We start from the raw sequence: 19895 nt of genomic DNA on the forward strand, positions 1-19895 counted from the left end.
GATAGGCGAGGCTTTACGGGAAGTGTTGTCGAAGAGCGGTGATACGACAAATGGGGTTTTTTTAGTGGTGTAACTGGGTTAGTTTGTCTTGGTGGAATTAGAATTGAATTGGTAAATTCGTTTACAGGGGTAAGCTTAGTTCAAAGTGTTCTAAGAGTTCTATTTCAAAGACGTTTTTATATATTCCATCAAGTGAGACGGTTGCCCTTCTTATATTAGAATTATTAGATATACGAGAGGCCGTAATTTCGATGACAAAATCTCCGCAACTTGAAATTGTGACAGAACGCCATCATAGTAATGCCACACTGAAGGCACATACTGACAGGCCTTTAAAAGATCACTAATTAACTACTTGCTGTCGATATATCTGCTTATAGTACAAATGTAACTAAAATTTATGAACGATGCGGGACTCGAACCCGCGACCTTTCGGGTTCCGTCCGAGCGCATTTAAAAAAAAAAAATTTTAAATCTGCGCTTTTACTTTTTAACTTTCGTGAAAATTGCGTATTACACTTACGTTTGCGTAGTACATTCTTACAAAAAAGCAATGCGAGAAAGTCATCGACGTATTTAGATAGTTATAATAATGACAAGGGAACTTCAACCTTTGTACTATTTGGTATAAGGTCAAATATTGTTTATAAACCCTCATCTTGTTTACGTTTTACTTTAATTAACATTTTTGTCGCTACTGTACTTTTAGATGTTTCTCGATGTGTTGCTAACTTTTCCGAGTTAAGTTAATACGGGCAAGCAACGTCGGCGATCCACTCCTAGTTTGGAAACGATACCAAGCGATATATATAACCAGTGATTATACAGACTCGGCGATATTGTTGGAATTGTATTTTTTTTTATGGTATTCTAAATTTTTTAACGACCATTAAAAGATCTGCGATTAATTCGATCGTCGTTACTTTATTACGTGGCTGTCAAAAATAATAAATAAACGCACTTTTATTCAGTTTGAAATAAAATATTTATTTTGATATTAACATATTGTTTTGCGCATTTATTACGTTTCTCAACATTGTTATTATGTTTCAGAGAGCTAAGAGGTTAACACTTATACACGCTGCTAAAAACGACCTGCAAAGCCTGCCAAAGGATTTAAAACAATTGCATTCACTAGAATCTTTGTACTTTTATACAAATAACATCAAATCATTAGATGGTTCACTGCAGAAATCAAGAAAATTAATGACTGTTAGTCTGTCTTTCAACAAAATTGAAACCGTAAGTTATATTGATATTATTGTTTTAGGATAATATTATTAGAAAGTAAAATAGATATGTTAATTTCAAATTTTAAACGTTCCTAAATCGGGAAGGGCAATATACTACTAAATATTTCAGATACACCAAAATCGGAAGTGCCATTCGGCACACTACGCCCTGAAAAACATCTGTACCTTTTTCGGTTTATTAAATGGTTTATTTTCATTGGTCTTATAGCTTGTTTTAATAGCTTTCTTATGAATTTACTCAAATCATCATTATTATAAGCAATGTATTAATACACGGAAAATAATTCGCATTGACAAGGCGTTGCGCGCGCGCCAAAATTACGCCGATCTAAGGCATACCGCGGCGCGGCGGCACTTGCCGATTTGATTATTATTATGTAAATTTGATAAAACATAAAATTGTGTACGTGTTTATGCAGCTCAAGGTTCTTTATTTGGGTTAAAAATTAATAATAATGTAAAAATAAGTATATAAATGTATTAACTTTATAAATTATTTGAAGGAAACATTTACCGTATTGATCAAACAATGATTACACTTGAATTTGTTAGCAACAACCGATTACGTAACAATCGGTTAACAGGTCCCCAAAGGAAGATAGAGACAACGTCGACTTTGTTGTTACAGTAAATTCTTGTGTAAACAGTCCATTGAGCAATCATATGCAAATAAGACACTGTTTGACATAAGAAATATTGTTCTATTTATAGTTGGCTGAGGATGATTTTGCTGAGGCAGAAAAATTAGCCGATTTAGATATAGGATACAACCAGTTAAGATCGCTAAACGGTTCACTAAGGAGTCTCAAGGCACTAAGATACCTTAATTTAACGCACAATTTTCTCACGGAGTTTTCACTGCAAGAAATAAAGGGACTGAAACGCTTGTCTGTCATAGATCTTTCGCATAATAAAATCAATATTATAACTGGGAATATGGAGGTGAGTTTTAAAAATACACATCATAATATCCAATAATACGTTTATGTTTATATATATATGTGTGTATATATTTAAAAAATTACTGAATAAAACCAATAATATTGAATAAAACAAGTTTAAGTTTAATACGAGTAAACTTTAAATCTATTATTTACTAGAGCTTGTCAAATGCTATTATTGGGAATGGTTAATTACTTAGCATATATGGCAAAGAAATAAAAAAAATTGGCGGCAGGACTAACTGAAAATCATGCGCTCTAATTTCCATAGAAAATTACAACCTAGGTGACCTGAACCCAGCCAATTAAGATTCTCGTAGATTGTCTGAACATTATATATACAGACAATGTTCTGACAATTCCAAACACATCAGAAATTTAATTTTGATTTAATTTTGTGTTACAGTGATGCACGCGCATCATAAAATTTCACTCTCATCGTTTTTTCATAACGCGCCTAAAGAAGTAGGTATAACTTCAAAAATGCATACACTTTAATGAAATGATGCTATTTAACAAATATGCACTACAATTATTTTTATATATACATATGATAATGGCTAATCTCACCCCGGGATTGATTTATGTTTATTTAAATGAATGATGCTGTTTCAGAACCTTGTCGATGTTGAAACAAGGGCGCTAGAGCTTCGCTTAGATCATAACAATCTGCTCAATCTTGGCGGAGCTCTGATGGGACTTCATGGTCTATTACGACTCAACTTAAGCTACAACCGGTTGCAACAGATTTCAGCAGACGATTTGATAGGCTTAGAAGATCTAAGATTACTTGATATATCGTACAACCACATCACGTCGCTGGAAGAAACATCGAAGGTTTGTTAGTGAATCGGAAAGGATCTGTGCGTGCATATGCGAAATACATTCTACTTATCAACTCAGTACTTCTTTCTTTTATTAATCTTTTGTTGTCCTTACAGACGTTCCTGCCTTATTTAGAAGAATTGATAGCTCATCATAATAATATTACGACCCTGGATAAGGACTTTCATGGGTTGCCCTCGCTTTGTATTGCCGACTTGTCATACAACAAAATACAATCAGTCAACTATGAAGTGGTGTCAAAATCTCGATGTAGCATAAACGGCGTTCCAAGTATTTTAAAGGTCTACCTACAAGGTCAGCTTATAAATATCTCCTTCTCTTTTATCTTCCTTACATGTCATTCTGTTTCTAGCTTAAAATTTAGTTATATTTGAGATAGAAGCGAATTCATTATTATTCTGATGGTACTGCGATGGTATAATATGCATATGCAAATTTCATTATCATGCGAATATTCAACTAAAGTACAAGTTATGCGTAGAAAGTTATTGAAGTACTTCATAGTGATCTTTTTATAATTTGTTATTCCTAAGATTTGATTGATTTTTCCAGATAATCCCGTGCTTTGCGATGATCACTTATACGAGCTTGTTGCTGTTTTGGAGAGTCTTAACACCCGAGTTAGCGGAGAGGCTACGTGTGTCGCCCCGCAGACGACTGCACCAGTTCTAGCACCAGCTCTCAACGACATTCTCCCTGATACCCCTGTGATAGTAGTCACACGTATGAATAATGGTGTGAAAATACTAGATAACAGAGATTCTCAACCAGGACACTTGACATACCGACGTGTGGGAGCCCTAATTGGACATGTTTTGCCTGAACGAGAAGGAGGTCTGCCAGTTCTGGTCGAGCCACCAGTGACGCTTCCGTCCGCGAGCTCAAACGTAGTCGTGAAATGGCCAGACGAACGAAGAGAACAGTCTCATCCACTCTCTGATCACCTTCGTCTGCGCGATCTCAATGCATCACCGCAGTGACTAATCAATGCGTGGCAAATATGCCAACTAACTAAGTGCTTCGTGATAGCAAAAATTTCTTTCAACCAGCAACGAAACTTTTAGATTCGGTCGGCCCGAATTATTATAAGAGTTAGAGTACATAAACGATACTAACTATACCAAAGCTATCTTTATAGGTATTGTACATGACATGCCAACATATAAATATTGTAATGTTATCAACGCATATTATCTTTTAGACGTCTGTTTATGTATCGGTATGTGTGATTGTGTTTTACAAATGTTACTTTGCGAAAAATCGAAAAAGTATAAGAACTATTGTTATAGTTATTGCATTTCAATTGATGAATTAAATTATTTTCATGTAGTTTTGCATAAAAGGGACGCATAGTCATAAGTTTGTATTAGAAAATCGATGTTACCTGTATTTTGAAAGATTATTTAAACCACTTTTGCTCTACTAAAAAGGGTGGAAAGCCATGTTACTACATGCATTATAACAATATGTTCATGGCTTCATATTTTATGGTTTGATGGCACGATTGAAGGCTTGATCATATGCCTGTACATAATGTATGGTAGGTTCATCTTATTTATTAAAGTTAAACACCTCACCAAGTCCACTGTAATTTAACCTTTACACTCTTGCCTTAGTGTTATCTAAAATATAATACGTAGGTACTTTATCGCTTCTGCTTGGGTTTAACAATTTAAAAGTAGGTGTGTCTACCCTCAAAATTCTTAAATCAAAGTATCATAAAAGCAAAATATTGAATATGTATGCAAGGTAGACACAATTTAGTAAGTATGTCAGAATACATTTGTTTTGAAAAAGATAAAGGGAACCCGGTTACGTGGTTTACAGTACTGATAGAATATTGAAAATCTACTTTTATCTTAATAAATATACCAAGTATCGTTAAATTTCTATCAAAATTCAAAGTCTGGTCTAGTCGTTCTGGTTTTAAGATGTACGTATCATTTAGGACTATATATCGGATTATTTATTCAAAATTATAATGATTATAAATATTTCCAATACGAAAACTGACTAATTTATTAACAATATTACAAAGGTCGAACTCACAAATAATATCTCGGTAGAAAAATTAACAAACTAGATCTTATTTATATAAGATATTTAATAATAATAATTAAATTAATTGACCTATTTGAGGGTAAAATTATGTTTTTGCTTTGTTACGCTGACGTTATTCACTTTTGGGCGATTTCAGGTACTTGAAATCTCTTTCGCCTGGTAGTGAGGAAAGGCGATTGAGCTAAGCCATAAATATTGCGAAAAATTTAAAAAATTAAAAAGATCATTAACCTTTTATAGCAAACTCAGTGAAATACTTCATGCGTCCGTCTTTAGCGGTTCGTTAAAGATGAAAAATATATATATATTAGCTTTTATTATAGACTAGAGAAATCATATTATGGCCTCCAAATTTTTTTTATAATATGTGAGCAATTCTAGAGAGTATTAATAAGCATGCTATAATATAATTCACAATACTATGATTAATGCAATAACTATAAAATATTATTATATAGTGTAATCTTGTAGCAGACCGTACCTATATTCTTACTTTTACCATATTTATACATCGAAGCATTTCATGTTTAAGTTAATTGCAATTATTTTAAAGGAATAGTTATGTGTACGTCACATGGGTTTAAATTAAAAACTAAAATAATTTGATTTAGAGGCCTAGAATTAATACTCAATACAATAGAAGAGAAACTATTTAAGTTATAAGCTGTACGCGAAAATTTACGAAAGATAACGATTGTAATTGTTTTTCCGAATAAATATTAATTCTTATCTAACATTTTTTATTGCACACCAACACATTGTCAAAAATAAATAACATATTTATATGATCTTATTTTAAAAACAGGCTCAAATACATTTGATATTATCATAAAATAAAATATAATAAAATAAAATTAATTAATGCCCCTTAATTTACGCCGGTGCTAACGCGTTTATTCCGACAGTCTTTTACAAAAGGCGTAGTCCCTGACTCATGGAAGTAAGCCCATGTCCATACGATCACAAAATAAGGAGACAGTTCGGATCCAGCAAACTACAGGTCTATAGCTATTACCTCCCTGCTCTCCAAAATCACGGAGAGCATTATTAACCGCCATCTCTTGGTATACCTAGAGGGTCACCAGTTGATGAACGACTGACAGTACTGCTTTCGTCATGGTCAATCGGCAGGTGATCTTATGGTTTACCTAACACAAAGATGGGCGGCGGCTATCGAAAGCAAGGGGAAAGGCCTGGCAGTTAGCCTGGATATAGCGAAGGTATTTGATCGTGTATGGCATAAGGTGCTTCACAGAAAACTTCCATCATTTGGGCTTCCCGAGAGCTTTTGCAAGTGGACCTCCAGCTTCCTTACTGGGCGCAGCATACAGGTCGTAATCGACCGTTATTGCTCGAATTCCAAGCTCGTGAACGCTGGAGTGCCCCAAGGCTGTGTGCTATCTCCCACGCTGTTTCTTCTGCATTTTAATCAGATATGCAGATGAGAGCACTGGTGATGCCGTATTCACGGGCCATGCAGGTCTCTCTCGGGAAATCGTCGACCAGTGCCGGAAGAAACTTATCGAGTCTTCTCTCGAGAAGGTCGCGGAATGGGGTAAATTGAACCAGGACTCAAGTTTGCGCGTTTACCACTAAAAAAAACTCCATTTGTCGTATCACTGCTCTTCGACAACACTTCCCTTAAAGCCTCGCTTAGTATCCGAATTCTGGGTCTCGAAATCTCGAGCAATTGCCAATTCTGCGTCCATCTGGAGAGCAAGGCCAAATTGGCTTCGAAGAAAATAGGCGTTATAAATAGAGCACGGCAATACTTCAAGCTGGCCCACATTCCAGAACTCTACAAAGTGCAGGTCCGGTCACACGTGGAGTATTGCTGTCATCTCTACTCTGGAGCACCCCTGTATCAGCTCGATCCATTTGACCGCGTGCAACGCAAAGCTCCTCGAATTGTTGGGGATTCGGTTCTCTGTCAACGGCTCGATCACCTGGCGTTGCGTGGAGACGTCGCTTTGATTGCTTTTTGGAGTTTATTTGAGTTTACTCCTAAAGAATTGATTTTCATATAAGGCACCCGGTATGAGAAAAATATGGAGAGTAAAACCTACTCATCAAATGGTATAGTAACGTTTTTGGTGCGCATCATTCACTTTCTTGTATTTAGAAGCTTTATTATATTATTGAATTTGATTTATTATTATACTTTCATAAAGTTAAGTGAAAATTCTATCAATTTTGGAAGAAAGTGGTGTAAATAATAGTGCCGGAAAATTTGATAAGCACGTGGGTACTAAGTAAGTTACAATTCATACATTAATATGACAATATATATTGTATATATAAACATGTGTGCTTTGTATTTATTAAATATTGAATTATCAATATAGTTGATACAAATTTATATGAGCTATGCACATAATATAAATAAGGACGCACTCCAGTATCGAGCTGATACTGGAGTGCGTCAGTCAAGAGATGACAGCAATAGGTACCCCATACAAATACATCCACATACCCCATATGTGGCCGGACCTGCGACCTCTGTAGAGCGATAGATTGTGTGCCGGTTTGAAGTAGTGCCGTGTTCTATTTATGACGTCTAGCTGCTTCGAAGCCAATTTGGCCTTACCCTCCATATGACCGCCGAATTCGCAATCACACGAGATTTCGAGACCCAGAATACCGATACTGGGCGAGGCTTTAAGGGAGGTGTTATCGAAGAGCGGTTTTTTTTTGTGGTAAACGCGCAAAGTCAACTGGGGTTACATTGGATGTGGTACCCCATCCCGCAACCTTCTCCAAAGAGTACTCCACAGAAGACACAAGGTTCGGTTTGGGGAGCCGTGGCAGCTTCAATCGCACATAGAAAAATGAAATATATTCAATCATTTCCCTTCTCTTACAAACTTGTTATATTATAATTCCAAATCAAATCAAATGTAAATCATTTCCTTCATGTAGGTCACGGAAATGACACTTATGAATGCCAAAAAAAATTTTTTTCTTATTGAATCAACCGCTACTTCTACTACTACTAGCAAGAAACTAATTGATACTCTTTTAAATCAAAATTTACATTTTCATCATTTTACAAATAATTTCAATTGCAATATAATATGTAAAGTGATGTAACAAACATACTCAAACGTCAAATAGTCAATGCCTTACACGAGTAAGTCAAAAAAGTAAATGTAAATTAATACAAAGCTATTGAGTACATACAGTAGTACGTACAGTAGCTGCATCATCCACACCATAGACAAATAAAGGCATTCTGCGTGCATTTAAGATTATAAAAAAAGGTCATCCTGCCACCATAAGTAGCGCCGGTACACGAGAGCATGACACATGGGCCAGCCATCGCCTCCCTCGATCAATTTTTAGGTCCCATGTCGCCGCCACAGCAGTGACATTTAAGCGACCATGACGAAGCCTGAAGCCAATATTATATATAATTAATATAAATTATGCATCCTACTTTTGGGGCAGGACTCATTGATATGTGGATACTACAGAGCGTAGAAATTTTCAAATCAAATTCTGTTGTAATGATCAGTGGAAGGTCACATTCACACATCCCAGTTCGTTGTTTCCGTGATAGCAGCGACTAGCTGCAATAAAAAGGATCCTTGGTGCAAACTTTTAAACAGAAAATTAAGAACGTGGCTCCATATACTTCAAAGGACAAGTTGCCCGTGCGTAATCTATGATCGCTTATTATGGGCCTTTGGTCGCTCAGAGGGCAATGCAGAGGGCTCAAATCAGAAATGAGGAGATCCATAGGAGCACCAAAGTTACCGACATAGTCCAAATTATTGCGAAACTGAAGTGGCAGTGGGCAGGTCACATTGTTCGACGGAAGGATGGCCGTTGGGGCAATAAAGTTCTCGAATGGCGACCACGTACCGGAACACGCAGTGTTCGTAGGCTCCCTACAACATGGACCGACGATCTGGTCAAGATCGCCGGAATACGTTGGATGAGGGCAGCGTAGGACCGATCGTCGTGGAAATCTTTGGGGGAGACCTTTTTCCAGCAGTGGATGTCTTCCAGCTGATGATGATGATGAATCTATGATCTGCCACTGGTTACTTCATCGAGCCATCGTTGCCGCTACTGCTCACGGCATAGTACTCCCTTAGCAAGCAAACAGAGCAAGAGAGAAGGTCGATATTCTAGGCACAGATCTTTAAGAATGGAAAGACATCGCTGACCGTCTCGCGGTGCATTATTCTTTGAAGTACAATTCTGAGAAAAAACTCCGTTAGCTATGTTTGCACTTGAAAAACCAAACTGTACAGAGAGCTTTCTTGCGATCAAGATGATACGACGAAGGGAGGTGTAATACCTTCAAGAAAAGAGCGAACATCTTGCTATAAGGCCGGCAACGCTCGTGTCCTTTCCATTCCTCTGGTGTTGCAAGAGGTTATTGGCTACTGGCGGTGCTCACTTCCACTACCGTTTTTTCTCTCTCTTCGACGAGTTCGTTCAATGATTTATTTTTACAATATCTTAATTGTGTTCGTATAGGCCTAGTATTCATTCTCAAATATAGGTGCAAAACTTATTAGTATATCACCAGTCTTAAAAAATACTATTGATTAATAATAGTATTTTCAGATTAAACTGCATATACAACACAGCTAGCGCTTCGAGAGACAAAATACGGCGCAAATAGTGTTCAAGGTCGCAGGTGTGCGCAGGCATTACCGATTGACCGGAGCAGCTTTGTGTTTTGATGCAGCGCCTGAATTTTTTCTAAATAATTTATATGAAATAATTCAGTACGCACACCAGGGCAGCTACTTGGACTAGGACTTAGGATGCCGCTGTCACTCGTAGTACCGCTTCGCGGGGGCGTATATTTGAACGAAGCGAGTTAAACTAAGTCTGTGTACGAGAGCAATAAAAATTTTTTGATTATTTTTTTAACAAGTAAATATACATACATATATGAACAAATAAATATAAATAGCGCGTGCTAATTTACGATAATTTGTAAATCATGTTTGTTTTTAATTATAATAATTCAATCAAGTCGAAATTCAAAATTCTGTCTCGACAATAACCTAGAAAATTTCGAAAGCTTTCTATGACTTCAAATTTTTTTTAAATCGGTCCAGAAATGGTCGAGAAACAATTTTACACAGAAATCAATTGGAGTATCCCGGTGGGGCTCCGCTCAGCTTCGCTTCGCTCAATAATACAATATTACTTTTATGTATCATGGGTACATTTTATTAACGCTGGTACAATATACAATATTATAATCTGAAATGATCGATTTCTATTTATATTCCACGCGCGGCAGTACCACAGTGTAAGGATATTAATTCATAAAGAGGTCCGAAGTAATCGAGAAAGAGTTATTTCAGCTTAGTTTTTGTCGTATTGTTCATTAACAAAGCATTTTAAATTATCATAAATATAAACATATACATACGGCGAGGGTGGAAAATGTGTGAATTTTATATTTTCAAATTATTTTTAACCGACTTCACGAGAAAACCGTACCCTAATCTGTTATCCCTAATATATATTTACACTTAAAATCTGTGAGCTATTGTTTGTCAACGTTGTTTTTTTATGGAAAAGGAAAACAAATGAGCGTACCGGTGTTAAGTGATCCCCGCCGCCCACATTCTCTTCCAACACCAGACTCACTACAGGAGCGTTGCCGGCTTTTCAGAAAGGAGTACATGCTTTTTTTGTAGGTAACCATGTCGTATCGTCCCGGAAATACCGTACAAGGAAGTGGAAGAAAGTTCATGGAAAACCGCAATGTAGACGAACGCCATACACGATAGCGTCACTCATCCATCACCTACCGGATGGTGGTATCCTAATTTTTGGCGTGTAGTACGATGGTGATGTCTATCAATTTGTCAGTGGATTAAATCTTTTATTGTACATAAGATAAATTATTAAAGTGAAAACTTCTTGTAGCGTGCTAAGAACGTTATTTTGTGGGTTGATTAGACTAAGCCGTCGTGCTTGGCTATGTCATGTTTATTCGGGTAAAGTCAGTTGGAGCCGGTAAGGGGAAACTCGTTCGGTGAGAAGTATTATTAATTGCAATGATAATTGATAGCGCCGTCCTACTGAAGGTATTAAGGGCGCTCTCTGTACTGTGACATTTCTGCGCAGTAGATATTGCGTGCTATAAAATTGTCACTTATCGGCAGCCGTGTGGACTCGTCAGTCTTGTCCGGTATTCCATACTGTGCTTACGCTGTTTGTGCTTTTGTTCGAGGAACAAAGGTAAGAATTTTTTATTACCTAAATAATATTCTTATAAAGAGAAAAGACGAATATACTCAAGAACTGAGTAGTGGTAGACGATTCGAAAAATTCTGTCACTAGTAAGCATAATGAATTATAGCACATAGTTTTATTCAGGACTTCATTTTGTTTAGGTAGGTATTGGAAAATATTATTTAAATTATTTCTACCTACATGTAGTGGTTATGAGCAATTTATTTTTAGGGGATTCATGTTTAAAATTTATTAATTATTTGTAGTTGAGATCAACGAGAGGATGCACTCTTTTAAAAGTGTCGGCATTCCAAAATTTGAGACACATACTTACGAGAATTTGCATAAGTAACAATAAAGTATATATTACTGCAAAAATAGCGTTATCGTTGTTCCCTAATAATGCAAATTTATTAAGTATTCACAAAATAACTAGAGCTTCTTAAAAAGTATGCGAACGTATGCTTACCTCAAAAGATTAACGATTGCAGTAAATGCACAAATATTTTTATTGTTACGAAAACGGATTAACAAAATAAAACGGATTAAGAAAATATCTTCAAGACACTTCTAGAACTACGAGACGATTCCAGCAAGTTGAAACAAGTTTTCAGGCGGTTCCAAAAGATATGGTCTAATACGGATTCAAAAATTGGAAACTGTTCTTAGTTGGCCTCATTTTTAGGTACCTGAAAATGATATTCAGACAGCTTCAGAGCAAGACTATTTACATGGTCCAACTCCGGTAATCCGTTTTCAGACATTTTGGAGGACTCTTTATACCGCTTTACACAAGGAACACTCTAGAATGCAAGACAAGGACGGCATGATGTGCGAGAGGGAACGAAGATAAAAACTTTCTAGAAGCTGGAGCGAAGCTCGTAGATTGTGCGACAAGGACGGAATGGATCCTGGAAAGAGATGGAAGATCGAACATTCTAAACAGTGATGTGTTCAAATAGAACAACGACTAGGCTTGAAAGATCTTGTAACTATATATTCCTCCACTCAACAAAAACAAGCGGTCATCGAATAACTTGGAAGAGATAAGAGTGCGAATATTGTGACAAGTGATGAATTGTTAGTGAGTGTTAAGTGCAATGAATCAGGGTAGTTATTGTCAGTGTATTGTTTGTGCGTTATCAGTATATTTTCTTTTGCGTGAAGTTAAATCAGTGTTGTTGTTAAATTGTATTGTTCTGAATAAATTCTTAGAATTCAATCGTCATGCTTTTAGACATTTTTTTGCGGCGGCTTTGTGTGCTGGATCGACTCCTTTTTTCAAATATGTGCGAAGGGAACGATGGCTGGTCCATGCGTGAACAGGAGGTGCTTGTGGTGCCAAGTCTACCTGTTATAAGTTAATGAATCATTGTTTCCTTGGGTGCAATTACTAATTGTGACAGTGATCACGACCGCCATGTTCACTAAGGATCCTTACACATATAATGAGTTGCATTGAAAAATTTAGTAAATCCTACACATATTTAGACAAATTGTTAGTTAGTGTACTTCATTATTAACTAAAAAAAGAATAAAAAAAAATAACAAAACAACTGACTTCAAAAACAACAGATAATATGCACTAAAAAGTATAAAAATAATATTGATATTATATATTCTTGAAAAGTAAATTATTTATAATATCAAAACACGAGTTTGTTTCTTACACTGAACCGATCGATGTGCTTTACATATTTAAGGACTTTGAATAAATACAAGGCCCGTAAAAACTCTACGTTGCACTTCATATAAAAATACCTACAACAACAAATACTTTACTGAAGAAAGAACAAAATAAAACTTTACTTTTAGTAATGAGACGAAATTGATTGCCTATTATAAGATAATGTCACCATTTTCTACGTGACAGTGCTATGGCGTAAGCTTCTTTATCTATAGCTGAGTGGTTGAGTTCTCTGTTATTTATCATCGTTGCAAAAAAATCAACAGCTTACGACCAACGTATTGGCTGGCGCTTGAAACAAAGTTAATGGCGTGTTGCGATCGATGGAACGAACAAGTTATTGCGACGCTAGTTTTGTTTTTAAAATTCTGCAATCAAACATCCATAAATAGTAATACGTGTGAAGCTTATGCCTATTAAGTTACTTTTTTCGAACAACCCAATATATATTATGGAATTCTTCAAAATGAAAATGTATTTCGTGAGAACGACGTCATAGGTGAGCGCTCTGATCGATTGCTGTGATACTGCTATATTTAGATATTTGAGAGACCGTTTTCATCCATGTTTATTGGGCATGCGTCTAGCAAGCGTCCAGCTGCGTAAATCTAACATATTGATTTAAGAGCAAACAATGACAGGGCGTCTCTTGTGACAAACATTATTTTTGATTACAAGTACTCTTCGATAATTCCATTAACAATTCTTCTTTTAAACAGTGTTCGCTCCATCGACGAGACTTCTAATTCAAAAATAAATACTACAGAATCTGTTACGACACTGAATATTTTGTAAGGATATTTTAATGCTCAAAAATAATGATAGCTCAAATGTTCGTGAAAAATATTGCTTTGTCCAATGATAAGATTCAAGTTGATGCTATCCTACAATTTTACCAGAAGTAGGTATATATTTGAACTTGATAATATGGTTCTTATGATTACCAACCCGCCCCACCTTCAACAGACGCAACGTGACTTTTTAAGAAACATAATGGCTCAAATTCTAATTCAAATATTTTTATTCAAAATAGGATTTCAAATCACTTATTGAACGTCAAAATCTACCACCCATTCAAAAGAGACTGCCTCAGACCTGAGAAGAATGGGCGCAAGAAACTCAGCGGGCTTTTTTTTATATAAAATATGGATTACAATGTAATATCGTACAATAAACATTAATAATTAAAGAGCCTGAGGGTGTTCGCTTTATTCCCAGTCCGTGGTGGCATTAAGAAAATCGTTTATGCTATAATAACCTTTCCCACACAAACGTTTTTTAACAATTCTTTTAAATTTCGTAACACATTTGTTTTGTACATTTTCTGGGATCATATTGTAGAAGCATATACATCGCCCAACAAAAGACTTACTAACTCGACCCAACCCAGTAGTAGGCATAACAAGTTTATGTTTGTTCCTCGTGTTAACATTATGAATGTCACAGTTTCTAGAAAATTCCTCAATGTGCTTATGAACATACAAAACATTATCGAAAATGTATTGAGAAGCAACAGTCAAAATGTTTATTTCTTTAATTTTTTTTCTTAATGATTCTTTAGGACCTAGGTTATAAATCGCGCGAATAGCCCTCTTCTGCAGCACAAAGATAGTATTAATATCGGCCGCACTGCCCCATAACAATATACCATAGGACATAATACTATGAAAATAACTAAAGTATACTAATCTCGCCGTATCAGTTAACCGTCTAATTTTCTTAACCGCATATGCTGCAGAACTAAGCCTATTCGCCAATCCTTCAATATGGGGCACTTCTTCCCCACTGCAGTTTGGAATCAAGAGTAATGCCAAGAAATATAGCAGATTCCACTGGTTTTACCACCTCTCCATTTACTAAAATATTCGCATCTACATTTTTGACATTTGGCGCGGTGAATTTAATATACATGGTTTTATGATTATTTAATAATAAGTTATTGGCGCTAAACCAGTACACGATTCAGATAGAGCATTGTTTACTTCGTCATTCAATACTTGGCTTCGTTTCACTTTGAATATAAGTGAAGTGTCATCCGCAAACAATACCACCTTGTGTTTTTTTTCTACAAGGTTAGGTAGATCATTTATATAAATTAGGAAGAGGAAGGGTCCAAGAATAGACCCTTGTGGTACCCCCATACCGAGAGGAGTCCCAGGAGATCTCCTGCCATTCACCTCGACCCTATGATTCAGAATCCTATTATTTAAATATGAGATCAGAAGATCGAGTGCAGATCCTCTTATACCATAGTGGCATAGCTTCCTGATCAGGTTCCTGACCAAGCCTAGGGCTTGTACCTTAAGGTATATAATTCTTTTAACAGAAATATCACATCAAACTCTATTACACGGTCTTAGTCACAGCTAAGATTTAGCTAATGACAGCTGTCCCTGAGAAACGGCGGCAAATTAAAAAAAGGCAGTTGTAGGGACTGCTGATACAAGTGAAAACTTACAACTTTTAACATTAAAATTTGGAATTTCATAATGTTTTAAAACAATTAAAATAGTGATTTCAATTTATTTTTATATCTTTTTTAATAATATATTAATCAGACTAAAACACTTTTTCATCGATGCACAGTATTTTGCGCTGTTGCGCAAAATTAGTGCTTACTCCCCGTGGGCAGAGTAACACCCTCGTCGGGGAGTAAGGGGAGAACTGAACTAACACCTTATCCGACCCAATTGTCAACCTCACCTGCACGAGCCGTATGGCGTTTTACCGCTCCGTGGTGCTCCCTGCTAGACAACAGACGAGGATATGGCGACCGAGTCAATGGCGGTATAACCATACACCTGACTGGGAAACCGGTTGGAAGAGGCTACAGCGGCCTTGAAGACTAAATAACTTCTGAAATTACTGGGGCAGAAGGCAAGGGGAATCCACTGCACTATTTTCACATGATAGTCACGTATGAATATGAATAGACAACCAAAGAGACGAATCAGGAAGCCATGCGACCCGAATAGCACCTGGCGCTGCACTGCGTCCGGGGCAGACAGTGTGAAATGTACCGGCCATGTGTTTGAAGGCGACCAGGCATCACATGGAAAAAATGCTACTGGAAAACCAGCCATTAAAATTAGAAGAGGCATTAAGATCGGGAACTGGAATGTACGAGTACGTGGGATAGTTCAACCGGGTAAGCTGGACATTGCAGAACAGCAACTCACACGGTATAGCATCGATATCTGTGGCCAAAGTGAAACACATCTGAAGGGAAATGGGCAGTTTGAAACTACATAAAACATCGTATACTATTCTGGTCATGACACAAAAAGTATAAATGGAGTAGCAATTGTACTACCGAAAAACATCAGCAACTGCGTAATGGGATATAAGTCTTATAGCGACAGAATCATATCAATTAAAATAAGATCTAATCCGGTCAATCTAAACACCTACTTGTGCCGCAGAGGATGACGAGGTCGAAAATTTCTATCGCACCTAAGAAATCGCGATCAATGAGACTTCTAATAGGGAACTATTGATGGTATCAGATGACTTTAACGCAAAAATTGGAGCAACGACAGCGGATGATGAATTGCGAGAGATGGTAGGAAGATATGGCCTTGGTCAACGAAATGAGCGTGGCACAAGGTTTATACGATTCGCGGCAGATAATGGTCTTACCATTACGAATAGTATGTTTAAACACCATCACAGAAGACTTTACACGTGGATTTCACCAGACAGGCATTACCGAAATCAAATCGACTATATACTGATCAAGTCAAGATGGAAATCATCAGTTAAAAACACCATAACTAGGCCGGGCGCAGATTGTGGTACAAATCACCAGTTGCTGGAGGCAGAAGTTAAGGTTAAACTAAAGGCCGCGAGATCCACTGAGAAACGCGCTCGCATAAGTGTAAACCGCGAAAAATTCTCCAAAAGTGTAGAGGAACAGAAACACAACTGGGTAAACCAGAATCCTGATGAATGTACAGTAGATGAGGTCTGGTCTCAAGCCAAATCGATTATAATAGATTCCGCAACCGACCGAAGGACGTGACGACAAAACGCCAACGTTGGATGACGGACGAGACGCTCGCGCTAGTCAAAAAAGACGTGTTTTAAAAGTTACTGGGGCTGACATTACGCAGCAGAACCGCCTAAGTTGCCAAATTCAAGCGGCTTGTCGTCGTGATAAAAAAAGGCTTCTTCAAAATATATGTACCGAAATACAATCCACCTACCGGAACCAAACTTCCTTCCGTTTCCAAACCAAAACTCAAAATAAAACAGCAGATGCCCCACCACATTTTACTAGAATTGTTTGAGTGCCATATACAGTCGCGAGAAAAACTTTGGAATCACTTACTTGAAATTGGTTCCGCACAATCTTGCTTACCATAAAAAAAAAATTTAACTATCATTAAAATGACATCATTTTAAAGGTTCAACTCTTAACTTTAAACTGATACCGAATTCATAAAAATCAAGCCAGTATTTAAGAAACTATCCCGGATTAAGTGAAGGACTAACGACGTAAGTGATTCCAAACTTTTGCTCGCGACTGTAGTTAAAATCTCTCGTCATGTAAAAATTAGCACAAATTGCGCCATACGTGGCACCACGTCTCTTCCATAGATAGTGCACCTCATGCCAGGTGAAGCAGCTAATGCAGGTGCCACCGTTTTGTAGCACCAGGAGCCAGTGACACACCCGATGGATCATTTACACTTGAAAATAAAAAAAATCATTAAAACTTATTTCATAAATGCAATGACATCCTAATTTTTTTACTTTTTTATAGATAAAAATAAAACTACTTTACAAAGTAATGAACTTTATTTTATTAAAATGAGTTATAAAAAAATATATAATAATAATAATATACAAAGAAACAGCTATTTATAATATGAATATATAATAATTAAGCCTAATAATGTTTTAATAAATTATTAGGGGAACCCTAACCGGGAAAAGACGTCCGTAACGTAAGATTACTATTTTTTATGTATATCTTTGTTTGCTATACAGTATCTAATGTATAGTCTACGTGATGACTGTTATTATTATTATATCATTCGATAATTACCCCATCTGGTGGTCAAAAGTGGAACCATCCGATCATTATTACTACGTTAGTTAAACGGATAGATGCTATGTATAGGTGTATGCTTACACTATCTGTGTTGTGTTGTGCACACACACACACTAACGTTTCATGATCTAAGCGTGGCTTGTTCGTGTTAAGTTATTTTGTGAATTAATTTCATAGAAAACATTTTAAGTAATGGAAAGTGAATTGAATATAGTGATAGAAAGTGATACAGTGACAGAATTGGTGATTGATAATTGTATGAAGTCACCAAATACTATGTTAGTAAAAAATGAAAAATTATTTAAAACATTTCACATTATAAGCAACATGTGCTTTTCGTTTGGTTATATGTATGATTACCACGTGTTTTATTTTTGTGGTTGCATGTGCATAATTCATTTACGTTTTTTTTTTTTTTTATGAAATGTATTATTATATGTTGCATTAAATAGTCAGCAAAATATTGTCGCGTAGCAACGCTTCGACGTACATGAAGAGAGTTGTCAAACTTCATGTCTTACGTTACGGACGTTTTTTCCTGGTTACGGTAACCCAAAGAGAAATTAAACACTACGTTTAAGAGACGGGAGTGCCATACAAAATAATGAGAAATGTCGCTTGTATTGTATTGCACTAAGTGTTGAAACCAACATAATTAACTAATGACGTAATATCAAAGCTGCCAATATATAGGGTTGGAATCAATACATAATTTATATCGATAATTAACTAATATATATATATATATAATTATATAATTATTACAGAAACTGAAATTATAACAGAATACATATTAGCAGAAGTTAGTTAACCCTAATTTTTAGGCCTTAATTTTTTTCTTGCACATCATAACCACAATATAATATAAAAAAAGGATTTCAAAGGTAAATAAACTTATTAATCAAAAATATAGATACCATAAAAATTAAATAAAAAATTAAATAAATAAAAATAAATTTAATAATAATTTCAAATAAAATATCGACAATCGATAAGAAAGTGTTAAGCACTACAGATAGATTATAATATAATCTAATAGCTTCGTATATAGGAAAAATACAGTTAATTCATCAGATATGATTTTTTACCGTACACCGTGATGTATGCCTAAATTACGATTCATTCATGAGTTCATGTAGTAAAATCTATAAAGTAGTAAAACTGCATTGAAATTAGGTAGATAATAAATCATTGATGTTATAAAAAAATAATTTAATATTGATTATAATATATAGCCACATTGATGATATTAATTATTTATATATAACATAATAATAAAATATACAGACCACAACAAAACTGAAAGGTATCTACAGTAAGGGTCCCATTTTTACAATTTTACTTACAACGGCTCCCAAAAAGTTTTAAAATTACAATTATTATTTTATATTATTTATGAATATCTTTTGTTGAGGGTTTATTGCAATAAGGTAATGGGAGATGAAGAAAATGGTCCATTGATTCTTCTGCAGTTACCAAGGGATATACTGAAAAAACTCTTACGAAACCAAATAGCACTCACTGTCTACATCCGCTACCTACCCTAAAACTTGTTTTAGTGTTTGATAGTTTAGCTACCTATATACGCACCTATATACGCACTTGTTTATTAAAAATTATTACATTCACTGCAACAATGACTTTTTTACATCATTTCCTAAAATATTCTACCTCGATCATCCCGCAACAGACAACATCAATATTTTGTCATTTCTGTACGTTAATCTTTGATCGGCTTGGCGGCGATCGGCGTTGTCATGGCAACATATTTATTTTGTTAGATAAATAATTAAATCAATTAAAATGTTATAATTCATGATTTCTTAACTGTGGTATGT

The 19895-nt window shown here is 35.8% G+C and overlaps 2 protein-coding genes across 2 annotated transcripts in view; both read left to right on the top strand.

The window, feature by feature from the left end:
* Window positions 1-19895, top strand: part of LOC126978499 (chaoptin) — a 310992-nt gene that overhangs the window by 27585 nt on the left and 263512 nt on the right. Inside the window, exons 4-8 of the mRNA XM_050827337.1 lie at window positions 1054-1242; window positions 1965-2195; window positions 2810-3031; window positions 3136-3334; window positions 3593-4137. Coding sequence (XP_050683294.1) covers window positions 1054-1242; window positions 1965-2195; window positions 2810-3031; window positions 3136-3334; window positions 3593-4020 — 1269 coding nt within the window. The 3' untranslated portion in view covers window positions 4021-4137. The remainder of the gene's footprint in view (window positions 1-1053; window positions 1243-1964; window positions 2196-2809; window positions 3032-3135; window positions 3335-3592; window positions 4138-19895) is intronic.
* The window catches only part of LOC126978497 (protein zer-1 homolog), a 37730-nt gene continuing 29082 nt past the window's right edge, over window positions 11248-19895 (top strand). Inside the window, exon 1 of the mRNA XM_050827333.1 lies at window positions 11248-11320. The gene's annotated coding sequence lies outside the window, so the exon portion shown is untranslated. The remainder of the gene's footprint in view (window positions 11321-19895) is intronic.

The sequence above is a fragment of the Leptidea sinapis genome, chromosome Z (assembly GCF_905404315.1).
Source record: "Leptidea sinapis chromosome Z, ilLepSina1.1, whole genome shotgun sequence".
Taxonomy (NCBI): domain Eukaryota; kingdom Metazoa; phylum Arthropoda; class Insecta; order Lepidoptera; family Pieridae; genus Leptidea; species Leptidea sinapis.